Consider the following 22782-nt stretch of genomic DNA (forward strand, 5'->3'; position numbering starts at 1 on the left):
AGACAGTTGATACATTTTTTTAGATAAAAGTCGACACAAGAGGGGGCAGAAAGACTAAAGATTAAAAGAAAGGATGAGGACGATAAAAAGAAAGAAAGAACAAAAGAATGAAAGGCCTTCAAAAGGAAAGAATGAGAGGAAAAATAGTTAAAAAACTGAAAATGATTCTAGGTAGCAGATGTTCTCACAGTGAGACACGTTTGACCTGTAACATACATAACAGGGCTTTTTTGCATCCTTCTTTTAAATGCTTGACAACAGTTTGTTATGCCTGCCCAGACTTACAGCTTTCCATCTGTCATTTGATGTTTTAAAAAACAACCCAACCTGTTCATTCTCAAAATTTGCAGCACCCCCATCTGCGAGGCTCCCCCCCCCCCCCCCCCCCCCCAAACGCGGCGCACCTACAGTGCCACAGTTTCGCCGCTGCGAGGCTCCACTAGCACCCACCCCCCCCCCCCCCCCCAGCGTGTCACAGTTTCGCCGCTGAGAGACTGTGTGTGAGGAGCTCCACGGATTGGTCCATTTGGGTATGGGCACGTCACCATACCCAGGAAAAGCACAATGGAAAAACAAAAATCTCAAACGAGGCGTTCTGGGGCAGCATAGACAGGTCTTTTCTGTGTTAGAGTTTTACTCGCTACAGGGTGTACTTTGAGGGTTTGTGACTCTGCAGACAGTTTACATGAATAAAAAGCTACATAACACACAAGGGGACGGGTAATAACCGGAAAAGCATGACATGGGACCTTTAAAAAAGACCTGCTTAAACAGTAAAGGGATAACCAAAAAGGAATGTAATATCAAAAACCAAATGTACTACTAATAAATCTGCATGCATCTTTTATATCTTTATATTTAAAATAAAAAAACAATCTTTCACATTGTGTAAAATTAGAGTTTATACACTTTGATTTACCTTTAACCACAGTCAACTTTGCAACTTTTTAAGACCTGGTTACAATAAAAAACATCACTTTCTCGACTTTTCAATTTGTTTACAGCTTGTCAGAAAAGTAACCCTGTCTCTTCTCAGTGTTGTGATCACAACAACAGATTATTTTGCGTCTGCCTCTCAAAAAGTGGGAAAAACAGAACACCAGATTTTAATGATTTGACAGTTGACTCATTTAAATGCTGCTCATGTCCAATAATGACAGCTTCTCCAGAATGTGTTGAGAAATATGCAGGTGGTGTGTTGAATTTTGTCAAACATCTGTCTGCGCTTCTAATTATTTGCTGCCATTTATCTTGTTGTTGCAAGTGCTGTTTCTTTAAATCATGAATTATCAATGAGTGTCGTGATTTCAACTTTTGGCAATCACACCTTTTTAGAATGAATATTGTTTATAAGAAATACTAGAAAAACTTAGGAGAGCTGTTGCATTCTCTGAGCTGAACATCAGGTTTTTAATAAACAGATACTGCAACACAGCCTCATACCTAAAAACAGCAGAGGTCGAAAGCAAAGGCCAGTGACTCCCACAAATACATTAGTCCGTTCTATTATTCTTTTACCGTTCTATTAAACATTGTCTATTGAATCTACGTTGTTAGGTCTAGGCAACAAACTAGTATTTTGCTTACAAAACTATTTTGGTTTGGGATAAATGTATGCACATTGGTTGGTTATTGGCTAATGGTTACACAAGCCAAAAAAATCATTATGACATCATAAAGTGGCCAAAATCTGATCAGCTCCTTTTCAGACAGGTTTTTATATAAATGGATCAGGACAAAAAGAGAGCAAATCTTTTTTCCTGAAACTTTCAGAATCTCTTTACACAGAGGGGACACATGTTCATGTATAAAAGACAGGAAAACCTGGATTTTGGATAATAGGTGACCTTTAAGGGGATTTCGTAGCTCTTTAAAAGACTACACTAAACTTTCCTCCAGTCAAAATTATACAATCCTAAGCCTTTTGACCCTATACTGCTTTACTTACTCTTAAGAGTTGTTGGACATGCTGTTAAAGTTTGAAGACAGGATAAACTGAGCTTCTTCAGTGCCTCTTACAGTATCCTTCCAACCTGTCATCCCCCAAAACATCTGTTCCAACAACTTCAGACAAACAATATGTCAGCTTATACTTAGACACATCTGCTGCTGTACTGTACATACAGCAACATGTTCTGACACTTAGCATATGGCTGCTCTGCTCTTTCTTTTTGGGAAGACTGCTTTTTAGGGTTTGCATGAACATTTAAGGCATTTAGAGTGACGTGGCAATGAATTGAAGATTGAAACCTTGAAACCTTGCATTTGATCACTAGGACAATGGTGGATGGGATTTACAAATGCTATCTCTGGTATTTGCTTTATTTATTAAGATGCTATGGGTAAAACCACTAACATATTTGATCTAACATTACCCACCTTGACATCCTATCCAGGCGCTTTGTTCTTTTGGATGGGCGTTACATTAGGACTAATGCACACAAACAAGCTTGTAGCCTCATTTTCTTTAAGCTTTGTGCCTTTTCTTTCTAACAACAACTGTTATAAACCTCAAAATATAACTTTTACTGCAGAATCACTCATGGAAAACATGAAAAGAACATCAAAATAATGCATGCAAGAGGAGCACTTAAAACTTGAGGGCTTGGAATGTATACTTTTCTGTACAAAACATTGTTTGGAAACTGGATGTTTGTCGGAATTACACATCCAAATTCACTTGTATGCCTCGGTAGATATACTAAGCCCTTTGTGTTTTTCATGAAGAGATCTGTCAATGTTCACACATGCTCTAAACTCAAAGACTTTTCAAGCAATAAGGGTTTATTCTATGGGATGTTCCCCGGAGTATATAAATGTATCTCCCACTGTGCATTTGCAGAGGCTAGTGTAGTGAGCTTCAAAGAATATATTACATTAAATACAGTTTAAAGAACCTGAATGGAAGCCATTGTAGGCCCCAACAAAAAATCTATCCAACAGGGTTTTGGAGAGAGATGTACTTTCAACAATGGACAAGAGTACTAAACTTTAAAGGGGACCTATCATGCAAAATGCACTTTTGTACGTCTTTTATACATTAATATGTGTCCCCGGTGTGTCAGGGAACTCACCAAGTGTCAGAAAACACAACCCTCTCTCTTTTCCTCCATACCCAAATCTCTAAAAACGGGGCTGCAACGGAGCTGATAAAGACTTGAATTGTTCTGACGTCAGAAAAGGGGTGCTCCGCCTATATGGGCAACTCTCCAACTATCAGGGGAATGGGGGGTTGGGCCATTGCCGCTCGAAAGCGCTGGAGACGCTGTAGTACATATGCCAGGCCTGTAAGTGGCGCTGTAGTCTGCCACAAAAGCAGCGAAGAAGACTTCTTGGGCTGGTTGCCATGGTTGCCCTTCTGTTTATTCTCCGCTGTGGACACTCTGGCTCTTTTTCTCCCTCCCCGAGGCAAGCCTTTGCTCCTGCTGCTGTAATTCAATGCATTCCCTCCCTCGCTGTAATTCTCTCCGGTTAGTCCACCAGCAGATGATAAACACCCACCTCTCCGCCTCTACCAAGGGACGAGGGGACCGTGCGGCAGAGTTTCAGTTAGGTTTTTTTTCGCCGGTCAAGATGTCCGTTAAAGTTTAAATCTTCCAGACAAAATTAGAAAAGTGCCGGTCAAAGGTCTTCTTTGTTATTTATTGAGCTTTAAAACACATGAATAACGACTCTATAGGCCTATAATAATATAATAAAACACGGAGGACGGAGATCTCTTTTCCTCCCCCTCTTCTGAGAGCCCAGCAGCTGATCAGAGCACGCTCCCCTCTCCTGCAGGGGGGCGTGGTCAGCTGCAGCTCATTTGCATTAAAGCTACGTCACAGAATCAGCCCTTGCAAAAACAGGGCTGGAAAAGCGCAAATAGAGCGAAATGAGGCATGGCTAAAATGCATGATCTGTTTGGTATTTTGAAAAAAAAACTTCACAGACAGGTTTTATATTATGGCCCTACAATATATTTGTCAAATATAGCATGATAGGTCCACTTTAACTTTAAGATTTTTTTCCCCTTTACTCAAAAATCAGTGACACTCAACACAATCTTTTTGTGTTTTAGACCTGATTCATCTCATGGATCAGATATGCATATTTTTCCACCAATGCAAAAATCCAAATGTGCACCGTCTGTTCTTTTGTTTTTCTGTTATATGCATTGTGAAGCTTATTATTTGGGAGCTGTGACCACCTGAACATGCAGAATTGATGGTCAGGCTTTATCCATCCTCTCCTTTTCGTTTCTCCTCACTGCTGCTTTCCATCCCCCCCTCCCCTCTCTACCTGTCATTCATCTCTCTCCCCCTCTCCATATCTTTCTTTGCTGAGTGTAAATGTTTTAACATCAGATGCTCCATAGGACAAGAGTTATCACTAACACTGCAGTCATCTACTTACACACTCACACACATACAGTCATACATGTTGCTCACAGGTCTGCATGACCTTGTGTCAGTGGTGCTCTGTACTAGAGAGATAGTGTGTCGGTGTGTATTGTGATCATGATAAGGAGTAGTGTGGGTGTGTGTGCATGTGTGTTTTCGTGTATAAACCAGAGGCAGATAAAATGTTCGAATTCATTTCCTGGCAAGAGTAAAATCACCTCTAATAAATTACAAGTGTTTTCTCTTTTTTTCCTTGCGTTTAAACCAGGTGAGAATGAGGATAGACTATTTAAAGAATAGGGTTATGTGTAAAGGGAATTAATTGAACTTAAGTGATTTGCCTTTTCAGCAGAACAATCTGTTATCCCTTTGTTTTTCTTGCACATATTGCTTGCTTTCCTGGGTCAGTAGTCCTGTGTGGAAAGGCTAAGCTATACATATGCATGGCTTCATTCACATTCCTCGCGGTTCTCCTCTCCATTCAACTGTTCTATATGCTTGTCAGCTTTAGTTTTTGGTTGTAAAGAAAAATGTGGGTTAACTGTTTATTAGGGGGACCTACAAAGGCAAATGAAAATATTTACTTGAACACAACAAAGGCACTGAAGTGTGGCTATTATTCCTTGAAGTAATTCCACAATTGATATGTATGGCAAATTCATTTAGTGTCTCCAATGTCTGAATTTGTTTTAACATGTATTGGAAAAACGCCAAAATGCACAATCTGCACATTCTAAGTGAAACAAATAGACTCTCTGGGGCTTAGTGTATAAGAGTTGACTCCATAAAAAGAAAAATCACAATGAGAAAAGCACATTCAGCATTTAAACTTATTGTGATTGAAAGGAACAAAAAGACACTTTATTAACAGTGTGGCTTTTTGGCGTAATGCCCAAATGCATTTTCCATTCACTTGCTCTTTATTTTTTTTTTAAAACTAAGGTTGAAGTGCCTATAAACAAGACTCTGCTCCATAAAAGAATTGGAAAATAAAATCAATGGTGATACTCTTTGAGCTACTCAATGGCAAACAGGAAACCACTTGAATGTGAATGTGTGTAATGTATGATTGTCACCAATTGGATGAGTGAGGAATGAATTGCCAGTTATGTGTTCGGCTGTTAATTCAGTTTCAAGTGTTCACAATTGTTGCTGAAATTCTTGTCGTGACAAAATAAACCAAAATATGTTTTTAATATAGCACTATTCTTTTTAATTTAAAGGTCACCTATTATGCAAAATCCACTTTTTCATGTCTTTTCTACATAAACATGTGTCCCCTCTGTGTAAAGAGATTCTGAAAGTTTGCATTTATATAAAAACCTGTCTGAAAATGAGCTCATCAGATTTTGGCCACTTTTTGATGTCATAACTATTTTTTGGCTTGTGTAACCATTAGCCAATAACCAACCAAGGTAACACCCCCCCCACCTTATCACCTGAATCTCCTCCTAGAGCACCATTGTGTTCTTTTTAACCAAATATCTCTCAGAGGGGCGTGGGGAGTGGCTCCTTATTTTCATCTAAAGTAACAGACAGAGAATCAGCACTTTTGAAACAGGGCTGAAGCAGAGGGGTTTATGGGATGCTGCAATGCATGATCTGTTTGGTATTTGGAGCCAAACACTTCAGAGATATGTTTTGTATATAACTGAGAACTATAATATATTGATGAAAAACTGTGTAATAGGGGACCTTTAAAACCCAAATTAGATAGTAAAAGCTAAAGGTACCTATAGATATGGATTGATAGAGAACGTGGAGAGTGGGTAATCACATTTCAAGACAGTGCTGCATCATTGACATGAAAAATAGAACAAAGGTGTATAAAGACAAAGGGAAGACAGAAGTATTGCTTGTCTTTCTGCATTACCTAAAAACAACAGACCAACAGAGACAGGAAGACACACAGACACTTGTCATGCTCTGTTGCTGTACACTGATTTGACAGAAGCAGCTGAGGGACGCAGCCTTGTCCATCATCCTGTTGATAGACACGCACACCAAGGTCCTGACAGATGCACCATGGGACAGCAATGTTGCCATGCTTCTTTAGCATATGACTGTGTGTTGTAGGTATACTGTATGTGTTTATCATCAGGCAACCACAATCAATCTATGTGTTCCTACAAACACCATCTTGGTAGTTTTACCTGAATCATGATCTTTTTTCTTTCAGCTCAATGTCAGTTATTATCTTGGCAGACATATGTTCGCCAACTTTCTGGAATAGCGATGGTTTTGGGTGAATATGGGTTGCATTTTTACATCTGTCACAGTTTGTGTTCTAGTTCATTTGTACTCTAGGACTGCATCTTTAAATGTGTTGTGTATGAATGTTAAGATATTTTTCCAAAGTTCTCAAAATAGTGCATTATCTGATATAAGATGAACAGAACTGAGATACGTGCTCTCTTGTGAGACCTCTTTGATAGAAAAGTGCTGGAAAAGTTGTATTTCGTAATTATTTTTCCAGTATGTTGTATTTATGATTTGTCTTTGCCACAACCTTATCATCTAGACATTTCTCGGGTGAATGTTTCTCAGCCGGTGTTGAGGAATGCGTTTCTCACATTATACCTCCAGGTTTTTCTTCTTCTCCTAACTCCCTTTCCTTTACACACTTTTGTTGCCACAGTAGGTGAACTACATTTCCTTTGAAGTGTATTATCTTAAATTCTGGGTTTGTTGAGGAGGAGGAGGAGGAGGAGGAGGAGGAGGAGGACAGAGTGAACGTGGGAGAGAGGAGAGAGTGAGGTATGTAGAGGAAACAGAAAGAGAGAGGGATAGAGAGAGAAACAAAGGAAGCAGAACATTGCGTAGAGTTGTGAATTGTACATTGTATGTAACATTGAGCTGTTAAATAAAACAATTGTTTGGGGAAACACCAGTTATATTATGCTGTGTTGCCTCACACACACACACTGCGTTTAACTTGGTAACATATGCACACTAGACTTAAGACAGTGCGCACTGCCTTACGAGTACTTTTCACCTTTTCCCTAATTGTTCCTAACCATAGCACAGACTGTACATAACACACAACAATAGTGAACTGGTGAAAGTCTTTCCCTCCATTAAACTAAACCACGGAAAATGTGTTCAGAGTGATTTTGAATTTCAACTTTTCAAAAGAGGTTTCCCTTTGAGTCAAACCCCAGAAAGCATCTTATTAGATAACTAATAACACACACACACACACATGCAGGTGCATATATACAGTATATACACACATATAACATGCAGAGCACATATCAAGGGACATACCTGGCATATTTGCTGGTAGTTTTTGGCAAGACATGAAGCAACTCAAACACACAAAAGTAATAATGAGAAAAGAGACAAAGAGGGTTGGCAGATTATTGTCCTTCTGTAAAGAGGAAAAAGTTTATTGGAGAGCGTGCCTATGTTGGTATTTGTTGTTACCAGAGACCATTGTTTGTGTCTTAATAAGAAAAGCAGTAAACAAGCTTGTGTGCATGTGTGTGCGTGACTGTGAAGTGTGTTAATAAACTGAGGGAGGGTCTCGTCAAGGTGATAAATAGAACAAAACACACCGGGACGGATTAGAGAGAGAGAGAGAAAGAGGGAACGGGGAAGAGAGGGGAAATAAAGAGATTAACCATAGTATGCCTTGAGATTGAAGGGGCGAGGAGGGGCAGAGGGAGGGGTAAACTAAGGTATACTGTATAGGGAAGGAAGAGAGGGAGGAAGGAAGGGAAGGAAATCACAAAGGGATGGATGAAAGGCAGAAGAAAAGCTTTGGGAGGAGGTGAAGACAAGATGAAAGAGAAGACCTGGTGAGGAAAATAAAGGAGAGAGACAGAGAGTAACGAGGGAATGCTGAAGAAGGAGGAATAGAAACAAGAATGACATCTGGAAGGGAAGGATGGGGTATGAAATCCAATAGAAAACTGAAACATAGAAGTAGGAAGGGTTGAAGCCAAGAGAAATGGAGGAGGGAATCCTCCAGATTAAAGGAAGACCTGGATATAAAAGAAGAGGCAGAGATGAATGGCCCTAATCTCACTGGAGAGAGAAGAAAAGAAAGCAGGAGAAGGGAGAGGACGGGGGCTGGCAAAACATGAGGGTCAGTTCATGTAGAGGATACCTCTGCAAAATACTTAGTGAGAAAGACTGCGATGCAAAACAAATATTTACAGAGGAGAAAGGCAAACAAAGGAAAGAAAAGTAACAGAACAAATCATATCATCTTACACTGGTCATAATTGTTGCCTCTCCTTAGCAAAGCAACATGTATTAGATATCATCTCCAGAATAGCATCCAATTCATCCTCCACGCAGTGCATACAAACGTTAACTTTCTCAAGAGCTATTACTGTCAATCTCAATCTCAATCTCAATCTTTATTTATTTATATAGCACATTTAAAACAACCTTCAGTTGACCAAAGTGCTGTACAGGCAATAAATATTAAATAACACAATGGGAGTACAATAATAAAACAATAATTAAAAACATGATAAAAAGCACAATAACTAGAAAAATATTTAAAAAAACACATACAAATGTAAAAATGTAATGTTCAACTAGTATTAAAAGCCAGTGCAAAGAGGTGAGTTTTTAGCTGAGATTTAAAAAGTTCAATAGACTCAGCAGTCCGGATATGTACTGGGAGGCTGTTCCACAATCCTTTGTCTTCTCCCACCAACACATACTGTGGGAGGCAGCACCATGCTGTGTGAATCCATTTGTGAAAGACATTTTATACAAAGAGTATGACACGTATCAGGGATTAAAGAAAATCTGCGAGAAATCGGGGCAAGGCAATTTTCAAGCACACCAAATTCAATTTTAAGCAAATTCCCCCTAACTGTCAGTGTGTCAACTCGGCTTCCTCTCCTATCTTGTTTATGATGTGCTTTTGTGAACTTTAAATTAACCTCACTTTCTCTTCTCTCTCTTCGTCTCGTTCCTCTCTGCAGGGTGTGGTTCCAGTCAGGCATTAACTTCCTGGCTGTGAAACCCAGCAACCTCGTTGCGTGGGAGATCAAACAGGAAATGGCGCCGGGAAGCAACTCGTTGGCGGTGATGTGCCAGAGAAGGGCCTCCTCCACAGCACAGAGGTAAGACTGAATCTCAATACTCATTTTTCCCCTCGTCAGCAGCTGATTTGCCTATTCCTTGTTTTTGCGGGTGCATACAATGCGAAGATCTGTGTTTATTCTGCAACAAGGCACCTTTTAATGCCCTACATCTGAGCAATGAGCGATATAGTTATCACAATGACAGATTCTGCACCAAAGAGCAATGAAATATTCATGATTTGTGTATTATCCTCACATTTTTCTCAAGTTTACAATGAATATGACTTAGATCGCTGAGTTTGATTCTGGTTTTGATTGTAGGCGTTGTCGTATCAAATATTCATATAATCATTTAAACAATATACATAGATTATGTCTTATACTGTGATTGCCTTTTACTCGTTTAAATAGTATTTTTAGTCCTATATGTGTTTAACAGAGACATATAGGATATACATTTCAGGAAGGGCAAATAGTGGATTTGCAAATGGTTAAGGACTGGGGGGTTATATGGTTTAATGGTGGGGATGTTTAGATAATGCCTAATAGAATTAACGTGTGGTATAGTGTACCAGATATAGTGTGACTGTAAGCTGTGTTCGGGGTGCAAAGCCATTTTATCCTTCGAGGATGAAGTTGCTCTATTCCTGCATTTGAGATCGATTTCAATTGTATATTGACTTTCTTTATTACTTTATCAACTATAACAAAAGACAAACTTTGTCCGTGAATCATTTATCAGTTTCTCTTAAGGGAATTAGAATTTCCTCCACAGCGTTATTATCCATCTTAATATATTTACTATATGTAAACGCATTGACAATCTAACATGAAAAGCTTGTCTTTCTGATTATTGACTGATTGGCTCTTGCCTTGAATTTTAAACTCTAACCTTTAGAAATGGTGTTTAAATACATATCAATGAGTGTGAAATGCATAGACTGAGGTTAGGGGGTAATGTATTGTGTCCTGTCCACACACCATGGGTATACAAATGCACACCGGGCTGACAAGCAGCAGTGGAAATCATGGACCTGTGTGTGGGGGATAAATTTGCCATTTACTGGGTAATTGCTCTGCCCTTGTGTGGTTCGCTATGTCAGTGTGTGCGTGTGGATATAGTTTGTGTCAGGAGGGTAATGATAGCAGAATAAATACAGCCGTTTTTCATTATTTTGTCGCTAATGTGACATGGGATTAGAACTTGACCCCAGTGCATGGTTGGGATGCATTTGTTGTTGCATAGCACTGATACAGGATAACATGGACAGATTAAATGTAATCAGTGCGGGTTGAGATGTTCAAAACCTAAAGAAGACGAGAAAAATGTCTCACTTAAATAAGGTAAAATGAGGATGGCAAAACAGAGAGGAAAGGTGATTCCCAGTGCAAATAGTAAAGGTATGAAATTAAATCAATGCATGAGTGAACTCTGGGGAAAATGAAAATATTTAAAGTAGACTTGTTTCAGGAAATACCAATGGTTCCACTCGTGAACTGTTTCTGCTCATAGCAAGTTCCAAGGACAGTAAATCCAATCCAATCCACTTTATTTCTATAGCACATTTTCAGTGGCGAGCCGTGAGCTTTATACCTAGGCCCTCTGACCCCCACCCCTTCCCTCGAAAAAAAGAAAAAAAAAGAGTTATTACATCACAGCGTATACTTCAGCGGAATATCAAAACAACGGCCCAGGGTGCAAAACGCATCAATGACAGCGACCCTCTACCACACAAAACAACACCTGTGAACCCAATTTGTGTTCTTTGACATTGAAAATGATATTGCATTGTGTTTGTTACTTTCGTTGCAGTTGTATGTCTTAAGTGTAATTTGGCATGCTTTTATTTTGAAGGCGAGTTCACGCTGTTGACAGGAAGTTGTTGTTGTTATGGAAACAAGAAAAGTTTCACAGCGTGCGGAACTTGTCATAAAGTCCGCGATAATAAAACCCACCCATTTAGAGGGAAGATATGATTGGTCAATTGTACTGTCATTTGACATTACTCTCTCGTTCAGTTACTATAGCGGGCCCTCTGTGAATCGCAGAGAGGGCCAGACGAGCTTCTTTCATGTAACCCTTCACATTCAAACAGAGAATGAACAGGCAGATTCGAAGGATTTATTTCTTTGGAAATGTTATTTTAAATACAATTAAATCAAGTTTTTTTTCGGTAAAACTAATGAAAAATGTAACAAAAATAATATTAAAAAAATATATATTTAAAAAAAATATATATTTTTAAAATGTTTTTAAATATTATTTTTTGGAATATCTTAGGCCCTCACAGAGGGCCTAGAGGGCCCTGACGGCTCGCCACTGCACATTTTAAAAACAGGGTTTGCCAAAGTGCTTCACAACGAACATATCATTATAACAAAATATAATATTACAAGAATAGATAAAAGGCACACATAAGAATAAATACATGGCACATAAAGGCTATGGACGGACAATAAAAGCAATAGGTAGAGCATAGCTAAGACTGACTCGAAAGCGGGGGGAAAGAGGTGGGTCTTTAGGCGGGACTTAAAAGTTGAAATCAAGATACAATATTGGCATTTAGAAAAATATCTCTGTGACGTGTTTATAATAAGTTAAATAATATATAATTATGTGAAAGGCTTTATGAAAAACCGATTCTCATCAGATAATATCAGGAGACTACACTCAAAAAAATGATTACAGCTCTGAGTTACTCCAGTCTATCTATTTTGAGTTTGTTTAATGAAAAATACATATGTTTTGAACTTTATATTTACATCTAATAGAACCAACATATAACTATGTGATTTTAAATTAACATGATTTGTTTACGTTGATGCAAGGGGGGGAAATTAATTGGATTTAATTATACCAGCTAAAAAGCATGGCTTTTAAATTAGGAAGCTTCACTTAATTTGACCTGACGTGAATGGAATGCATTGGTTTAATGACACCACGCGAGGCACACCACGAAGGAAGACCGCAGCACACACGAGGGAGACGACGATAGCCATGCATGTAGTAAGTAGTCCTATTTAGATTAATTAATGTATTGACGAGGTCTACAAATATGAAACATTGTTTGTATGAGGTAATATCATACACCTACCGTGAATATCGACCCGTGAAGTCAGCTAAATTGATGTTAATTGATGTTGATGTTAAAGGGCCTAGGTATAAAAGTCACGGCTCGCCACTGGAAAGAAGTATAGTCTATCCCCTTAAACTTGGTGATGTCTTATTTTCTGCCATGTCGCCATATGACTGTATGCAAACATTTGGACCAATTATTGGCCAAGCTGTGAAAGTGTGGAAACATGTAGAGAAATGGTGCAATTGGTCTGTAGATTGGCATAGTAACATACCCATTTTTCATAACCTGTTACTACGTATTGGAAAAAAAGCAATCCAATTCCCACAATGGCAAACCCGAGGAATACATTATCTTTCTGACATAACCAACGACAACGGCTTGATGTCCTTTCAAGAATTGAAAGACACGTATAATGTGCCTGGCTTTTCTTTCTTTTTCTATTTGCAACTACGTACTGCCATGCGCACATATGGAGTTCCTTGGAATCAACATCTGCCAACACATCATTTAGTTAAGGTCATATTAAGTTCAAACAGTGTGAGCGGCACTACTTCATATATATATAAAAAGCTGCAAGATAAATCAACCGGATATATTGGCATCTCTGCGGTATGGAACGCAGATCTAAAAAATTACAAGCAGCCTATTGATTGGAAGAGAATATGGAATAATATCTCCTTAACATCGCGTAACCACAATCACCAATTGATACAGTATAAAATGATACACAGATATTACCTGTCAACCAGAAAATGCTGTCAATTAAGGATGATTCCAAGCCCCATATGCCTTCTCTGTAACCAAAAGACTATTGGCACATACTGTATGTACACATGGTGTATGAATGTACTGCAGTAAGAACGTTCTGGAAACAAGTTATTGACATTGTATCTGAGATTATTGGAGTTCACATACCCTGTCTCCCAAATATTGTATTGTTGAATGACGATTCTTCTCTTGACCTACAGAACCATCAGAAAAGGGTGCTTTTCGCTGGTCTAACAGCAGCCAAAAAAATAATTGTAATACGATGGAAACCCCCACATACTTTATTTACTAAGCAATGGATATCATCCTTCCATGACCTACTAATCTCAGAGCTGTCAATCACTTCTGCTAATAAGGCTAAGGGGGAAACATTAGAGGCTATTCAAAGAGCTGCTGATCTGGTTATATCATTCATGTAAATTATGATTGTACATATATGCACACCTTGGTGCAATTGTAGATTATTAGGAGTCAATCTCAATTCAGCTTAAACAGATTAAATGTTATGTGGAAGAAAAGGTATGAATGTATTTGATGTGGATAAATTGTTATGCTATAATATAAATAATATATATAATATAATAGATAGATGAACTCAGACGATTGCTAACAAACATCAGGTAGGATTTTCTGTGAAATGGCAAAATGGGTGGGAAGGGGGAGGGACGGGGTGGCATGGGAAAGGGATTCCCTATTTTTTTTCTTTGTCTTTTCTTTTTCTTTTTGTATTATTGTCTATATCAGGGGTTTTCAAAGTGTGGGAAGGTGAGCCTCCCCTCAGAGAATATAAGAACAGCCGCGCCCCCCCTCCCAATTATTATTGCTATTATTATTATTATTATTATTGTTGTTGCTATAATGCAGGGGTATTATTATCCAGTGGAATGCCCTTACCTACTGGCCTAGTTAAATCAAAGTGGTTACTTATTTTTGTCTGGGCAGTGTAGTTTTACACACCATCTTATTTGACTTTCTCAGGGCAGACCCCCACAAAGAAAAAAATATATGTACACACGTAAGGTCATCATCTTAACAGTTTTTAATGCTCGAGTCATCCGTGAGCAGAGCATCAAGTTGGCATGCCTATTACAGCTGAATGCGGCGATTACCATCTTGTTCAGCAAAACGCCTCACAAACGTATTAACATCCAAAGCTTTAGTGCGTTTTGATTCAATGCTGAGCACAGCCAAACTTGACAGTCTCTTCTCTGTCATTGTAGACCGCAAATACCTTATTCCTTCCGTGTACTTGGGTCCGAATGCTTCTCGTTTTCTGCCGCCCGTTCAAATGAAATCGCCGCCAATCACATTTCCTCGCTCGCGCCAGGGTTACAAGGCTCGCGTCTTGTGCTGCATTCACTTGCACTCGGACATCAGGGATTTTCTCTGATAAATGTCCGATTAGCCACAACTTTTATTTCAAAACAAAGCTGCCAACTGGGGTGGCCAGACGCTGTCTCCTCTCTCACTTTAGGTAACTTCACTAAAAATCGATCCATGTTGCCGCTCGCATAAAGTTAGCTGAAGTTAACGAGCTAGATTTCATTGTTTCTCTTTATTTTTTTCTCACGCTGCGCCTCCCCTGAAGCTCTCTGGCGCCCCCCAGGGGAGGCGCGCCTCACACTTTGAAAACCGCTGGTCTATATAATTTGTGTATGTAAGTCCCTCTGTGAGGGCTAAACAAAAAAAATAGCAATAAAATGTTGGTCACAAAAAAAAAAGAGAAACACTAATGTACCATTTGAGTACAGATGCAGGCTGATGACAAAACATGTATATATTTTCTTCTTCCCATTTGTATAATGTTATGTGGATGCACTATTTACGTTGTGACTCAAATGCAGTCCAGACAACACGCACAGTTTGAAAATACTTCATGCAAGATCCAGCATGTTTGTTGCCAAAAATAGAATACAGTATATTGGCGTATGGGTTGGTGTCAGGAAAAGTCAGCTGCAACAGCGTTAGCCATGGCTGAATGGAAAGCTAAGCATATATGGATAAGGTCTGTTCCACTTTTCTTTCCTGTTCACCTATCAGTCTCTCCATCCATCTCTTTCTCCAACCTTGTGTTGGAGTGACTGAAGTTCCTGCTTCCCTGTTACTCCTCACTGCCTTTTCCCCTCTCGGCTGATGAATGACTTCCCATTGCATGAAACTATTATAGCAGGACCCCAGCTCAATGAGCACCACTTACCTAGCCGTTAGCCACGTCTAGCTTTGACTTATGGACAGCATCAGCATCAATGAACGAACCAGATGTGGCATTAAAGGAAATAAAACTGATGACACAACAGCTTTTTAGCACTCTAATTAAGAGCTTTAGACAATTAAAAGTTCAGATGTTGATGCTAGTCTCTATGGTACAGGAGATGCTAAGATGCTAAGCCCCACCTTCCATTCTCCAAAGGCAGATAAAGTTTTACTTACATTTAAATATGGTAGTTTGCAATTGAAATCATAGTCATTTGGGGAAACAATGCTCCATGACTTCAGACAGAAGTAGACAAAGCAGACTTCCTTTTCTAGCCTGCAACTGTCTTATTTTCCACCCGACACTGGCATGAATTGTAGATAGCTTATCAGGCTATGTTGGTTCCATGACTTGGTTGTAAATGCTGTTTGACTTGTATAGGTAGATAGGGTAGAAAGGCCATTTGAGTTGCAGTAACTGTGAACAATCTGAAAAACTAGATCTCAAATGAACGGCCCTCAAGTTTCCTTAATTAGAAAAAAATGTTGATTTGTTTTTAATGGCTGAACATCAAAAACAAGACATATTTCAAGTCCATGTTGTTTCCACATTACAACTTAAAGCAAAGAAGATGGATGTGTTCATACAGCTGGAGCACATTTCAGCATGCTGTTGAAAAACTGATGATTTTTGGGAAGTGCTAGCCATTCTAGCCTCAAGGTATAGGTTATATCCATGGCCCGTTGTTATCCATCAGCATGGTGTTGTTTGAGATTTGGAGATTGAGGTGATTCTAAACCGCTGCTTATTTCCCTGAGCTTTGGCATGTATCCAAAAGTTTTGTTGTCTTTTTTTTTCTTGCCTGAAGGAAAAACTCATCAAAGTAACGTCAGATTAAACACTGAAAGTGATGTTTTAGAAACCAGATTAGGATATGGCTCTCACAAAGAAGTCTATAGGGATTCAGAGATGCAAACACACAGTCTTTCACATTTAAATCAACAAGCACACTCCTGCCATCATCAATGGGATACTGTAAACAAAGAGGGGCCTTAATGCTCAGATTAAGATGCTAAAAGCACACATTTGTACAAGTGTTACCATGTACACGTATGCACAAATTCACACGCCTGTCCAGAAAGCTGCAGAACTAACACACACACACACACACACACACACACACACACACACACACACACACACACACACACACACACACACACACACACACACACACACACACACACACACACACACAAGAAGCAGAACTGATTCAATGCAGTACCTCCTTGTTACCTCTTTAATGAAAAGGCAATGAAGACTGTAAATTGGAGTGAAGCTGACATTTCTTTACTAAAGGGAAGACACACACACACACACACACACACACACACACACACACACACACACACACACACACACACACACACACACACACACACACACACACACACAGAGACTGTTGCCAGCATACAGGCAAGATCACAGGCTTTTATCAGCAATTGTGTGGGCGGGATGGCTAATTAAAAGAGCTGATCTGTACTAATCTCTAATGAGATATTACTGCTTGAGACATGAAACACTGAGTGTGCTTTTTTATGAATGAGAGGGTGGAAATGATTACTACCTCTGACAATTAATATTGTGAATTGATTCCTGTTATGTTGTTCAGTAATTTAATTCGATCCGACATTATACGCAGTATAAGCGTATAATAGGGAATGTATCTTGAATAGATGCAGTAATTAGAAACAGTACTCTATGTGGCTTTTGTGTGTTTTTTAAGTGTGTTATGCATGTGTTTATGGTTATGTATTACATATAAAGAACTTTGGTATATTTTTATGCATATATGTATGTAGGTTGATAGTTATCTGAGACCAAAAAAGAAACCCATTGTTGATCATGGTGACTAAATGCATCACGTGTCCCAGAAGACCTCAATTATCATATCATTGCGCTGAAGATTGTCTCAAAGCTCTCTTTCAGCTCTCATTTGTTTCTTTATTCATCTTAATTATACAGTAATCATTCATTATTTGTGTATTTATCACTATATAACCATTTTGATGCCACTTAGCTGTAATTACACAGCGCTGTCGTATTGTATTTTTAATCCCTGCCCTTCTGCCGCTGTGTACCCGTGCTCTAAAATATAAAATATAATGAGATGTTTTTATATGCATCTGTGTGTCTCTTCTCCCTGTGAAAATGCTATTGAGGCGCCCTGGAGCAAGTATTGTTTTTTGTTGGACTTCATTTTTGATTATCATTTCAAGTTATTATTCATTTATGTCCCTTCTCACGCAGTTTTAGTGGAATTGTAATATGTAGTTATACAGTATAATCCTTCAGTGTGTTTTATTTATTGCAAATATATTGGCTTTTTTTATTCATCTTCAATGTATTAATTCTGTTGCTTGTGAAGGCCCGAGCTTGTTGAGTTGTCAGTGTTGTGACTGATATTGTTAGTAATTTCCACTGCCTTCCGGGAGTTTTGTCTCACTTGTAAAATGAGTTTCTCCCTTCTTTCCACCCTGTTACACGTGTTTTTTGTATTGCTTTACAGGTTGAATAAATGAAACATAAATAGAACTGGAACAGGTTCGGGATGACCTTAGTTTTGTCTGGTGGTTTATATTAGAAAAATGCTTAATAGTTTATAGCGTGGCTGATGTTGCCAGAATGGGAGCAGTGCTCTATTTCATGATCATGATTAGAGCTATAGATTAACACGGCTAATGGGCCTCGTTCAATACCAGAACTGGGGTAATGCACTGTGCATGCTCCATACGGGGACATGCTATTTATCTGCTTTTGTGTGTGCGTGTGTGTGTGTCTAAATTATCTTTACGGAATATTCTGCTGTAGCCAAACAATGTAATTTCTAATTATGCACGTGCCGTGGAATCAAATGAATCAGTTTCAGCTTTAGCAAGCAATTTGACACACTTTTCTGTGCGACTTGTATCATTTAAAAAAGGTGAAACTAGATATTTGTAGACTTCCCCTTGGTAATGGAACATAATCAAACAGCAATTTACCAGGAAAGCAGTGAATTTGGAGCATTTTTGTGGAGATGAGAGCTGTTTTTAATAGTTGAAAAGTGGACACTATTGAGGATGCACTCTGCTTTAATATCTGAAAGGATGTGTGATCATTACCAATTAAGCTTTTCCCTTTGTTTAGGATTGCAAGCTAGGAATTTCATGTTGTAAATTTTACATTTTTATAACATTGTGTTCCACTACATAGTGAATACATTCTTAAATGACGTGATGTTTAAAATGATTTCATACAGTGCGCAAAAAACATCAACACTGCTCTCTTTTAAACATATTTGAATTTTTAGAATTAGGAGTCTTTAGACTAAAGACTCCTAGCTAGCTAACACTAGCTATTTTCTTAAAATAGTTTAACCTCAATCGAAAAATTCAATAAAATAACAAAGAATAGGCTTTTATTCAAATAGCTATCATATTCTGTTTTTACGTAAAATAACAGATCAACCTAATCTGCTGTATTGCTACTAACACCTTTAATTTATGCCAATTTTTGTGCAACCAATATAGTAATAGCCTCTCCAGTACACTAACTGTTGAATATGTGCATGCTACAATCCTTAAGGCAATCATGTGACACTCCCAGAATTCCAAGCATTCATTCATATCACATATATGAAGCTGTTGTTGACAAGCATGTAGTCGATCCCCAAAAGATTTTCTGCTTAAATAAAATGCATTACAGTAGTTTAGCTCTCCTCACAAACACAAACAGGCAAACACACAAGCACAATATTTAAACATTAAGGGAACGTGAATTGTTAGTCACTTAAGCAAATACATGCAAACACTAAGTACCTCCACTAAAAGCACTTACAGTACACACACACAAACAGACATGTCACTGTAGTATGCATCACTGCACATGCCTCAACACATAGGTAGCTAACCAAGTCACATATTTCATAAATGTTATGTAATCTTATTTGGTATTCAAACACAAACTGCGTGTGTGGTGTCTCTGTCTTTGTATCTTTAGTTTTAATTTATTTGTTAAACTTAATTAAATGTACAAGCACTCAAATCAACATTAAAGAAATACATTGCATGGAGATACAGATGGAGATTTAAGTTCTGACTCTGACACACACACACACACACACACACACACACACACACACACACACACACACACACACACACACACACACACACACACACACACACACACACACACACACACACACACACACACACACACACACACACACACACAGGTGCAAGGATTACGTTGTTAATGTTTGAACTGCTTTTTAATCCGCACGAGAAGGGGGTAAAATGCAGGGCGCAGGGTTAAGTGTTGTTTGGTTTGAGTCGTTTGTAAAAACAAACTAAGTTAACAGAGAGCCTTTGTTTTGAGTGCTGGCATGGTCTTCCTGGGATACACACACGCACACTCACAGCATAGACATGGGGCCAAGATGTCTGCAGTCTCTGTTGGCACACATGAGGATTAAAACACAGCAACAGGGAGGAAGGATGGATACAGAGAGGGCTGTCTGCCAACAAGAGAGAGAAATAGGGGAGGGGGGGAGAGAAGAAGAAAGGGAGAGTATAAATTGAGCGAGTCGGGACTGGGAAATAAAATAAGAAAAATGAGAGAGAAAGAGGCCCTGAGAGCACGACAGTGTTGCTGTTAGTGTTTGTCCCTGGAGAGAGAAACATTGAGAATTCCCTTCAGATAGTTACACTCCTATTCCATTTCCATTCATTGCAGAAAGCTTGTGTGTGCGAGTGGGGTATAAATATTGATATGTTTTTGTTGTAAGCATGCAGAGACCATTTCTGTGTGTTCCTCTATAGGACACATGTTTCTCTGCCCCATCACGCCAAACAGGGCCCAAGAACATGGCCTATTTCATCCTGCAATCACACACACACACACACACACACACACACACACACACACACACACACACACACACACACACACACACACACACACAGAAACATATGAACACATCTGCAGGGTTTCTTTAACATAAAGGTAGAGGAAGTGGCCGCCCGAGTGGTAATAGTCTGTGTAGGGAGGCTGTGGCGCAGTGGACTAGTGCGTTGGTGTTCGGATCAGGGGAGCACAGGTTCAAACCCCACTGCAGTCAGCATGTCGTTGTGTCCCTGGGCAAGACACTTCACCCCAAATTGCTCCTGTGGGGATTGCCCACAGTATTGAGTATGTAAGTCGCTTTGGATAAAAGCGTCTAACAAGTAACATGTAATGTGTTTATCGGTCTTTTCTGCCTTCCTCTACCCCTTCTTCTCTCCTATGTTTGATGCTAGAAACAGAATTTAGGGCAAACTTGTATTTAAAGCTGGCTACACACCAACCAGATTTTGGGAGTCAGAGGCCGTGAGAGGCAGTCGGGCATTCGCGGCGCCCTACTCGGGTTGGTGTGTCCCGCACCGTCGTCTCTTTACGGCACCTTTTCACACCTCCCGCGGCCGATTCAACATGTTGAATCGGCCGCGGGAGGTCAGAGAAAGTCGGCCCAAGCAATCACTCTGATTGGCTGTTCACACTACCGCTGCCTGCTGGTAAGGACAGTTATTGCCACTCGTCGACTGAAGTATTTGCGGTGTGTTCGTAGGCGGGCGGCGTAGCCGACGCAGGCGACGTAGCTGACGTAAAAGTCGGGACGCCTTTGGTACGCGTTCTTTGGTCTCAGGTGGGTGTGTAGCGGCCTTTAGGTGCACACATGTTCTCACACAATATGTTTTGTTTGTTGTAAAGTGTATTTAAACAGCTTTCTCCTTCCCTACTTTGCATCCTAAGCATGTTTTTCTCACCTTCCCATTTCCCCATGTTTGACCCTTTTGATCTAGATTCTTGCAGATTTACTTTTTCCGTTTTTTTACAGCCTTCCTTTTTCAATTCCACTCAAGTATGTTTGGCCTTAGGGAATAAAGAAATAAGAAAAATAAAGAATTGTAACTGGAGGTGGACTGCAAAACAGGGTTGAAAACATAATAGATATAATAGAACAAATAGAAACCGGAAGAGAAGAGGTAAAGGGTGCAGAGTTCAGTGGAAAAACTCTGACTTTGTGGCGCCTTGGTTCATGCTGACTCTGCAAAACAACTGCCTAAAGTGAACAAACCCTTCCTAAAATAAACCTGTCAACCTCCAAGAAAATACTTTTGGGAGTCGGGGTCATATATACATTTGATTTAAGTCCTTGTAACTCTGGGATCCATCAGCTAGTCCTAAAGGTGCTCCAAATGTACCTCCTCTTGACTTTCGGCTATCATCCAATTAAGTACGTTGACCCATGACCCAGCCGCAGCAAATTCAGAAGGCACATGTTGAGAAATGACACCCTTTACAAAAGATTCTCCATGAGACGTTTGAGGAAAGTGAAGGAAAATATAAACTGTCAATTACAGCAAAAAGGGACTTCAAGGCGGTTGGGATGGAGCGAGATTTGGTAGGATAAAGGCAGCATCTGTGTTCATTAAATGTGGTTTGGTGAGCGTTCATGTGCTCCAACACTCCATCATAACCTGGGCCGGCTAATTAGGCCTCACAGATATGGATGGGGTCTACGTGAACAGCCTCGCCTAGCATCATTCTGTCACTCACTAAAATGACCCTGGCCACCTGAACACACTCAATCACCAGGCCAGACTCATATGCATACACAGATTGTAAGCGTGAAAACACACACACACACACACACACACACACACACACACACACACACACACACACACACACACACACACACGCACGCATACAATGACTCTTTTACATGCTGAATGTATTGAGTGAGCTTTGTGAGATCACAGGGTTCATCCAGACTGTAAAGTAAACACTCAAGCATTGGTATACATCACATTTCATGCATGCACTCGTATCTAAAGGCACAAACATCCACACATACTTTTCTCAATGTTTTTGTAGGCCATGCTTTAAATAACCTTCCAATCCCATTGGCTTATTCCCCTTGCTATAACACCCATGCCTCCCTTGCTGCTTCCCCCGCCCCTCACCCTCCCTTCTGTCTCCCCCGTCCTTCTTCTCCTCACCGTCCATGCCCCTTTTTAAACCCCCCTGGGAGCCTGAGTAGCAGAATGTGTGGCTAATTAAGGCGACCTACGCGGACCCCGTGTGTTCGAGTGCCTCTCCTTAGAGAAGTACAGTGTCATAGAGCGAGCAGCAGAGCCCATGCTCACACTAACTATATGTCCCTAGTGTGGGTGAGTGTGTATTTGTTTGTGTGTCGGCGAAGAGGTATACGAACGTTGGAG

The 22782-nt window shown here is 39.7% G+C and overlaps 1 protein-coding gene across 1 annotated transcript in view; it reads left to right on the forward strand.

The window, feature by feature from the left end:
• The window catches only part of si:dkey-215k6.1 (transmembrane protein 132C), a 256759-nt gene that overhangs the window by 124512 nt on the left and 109465 nt on the right, over window positions 1–22782 (forward strand). The window contains exon 4 of the mRNA XM_034117597.1: window positions 9329–9469. Coding sequence (XP_033973488.1) covers window positions 9329–9469 — 141 coding nt within the window. The remainder of the gene's footprint in view (window positions 1–9328; window positions 9470–22782) is intronic.

This window comes from Trematomus bernacchii, unplaced genomic scaffold (assembly GCF_902827165.1).
Source record: "Trematomus bernacchii unplaced genomic scaffold, fTreBer1.1, whole genome shotgun sequence".
Taxonomy (NCBI): Eukaryota; Metazoa; Chordata; class Actinopteri; order Perciformes; family Nototheniidae; genus Trematomus; species Trematomus bernacchii.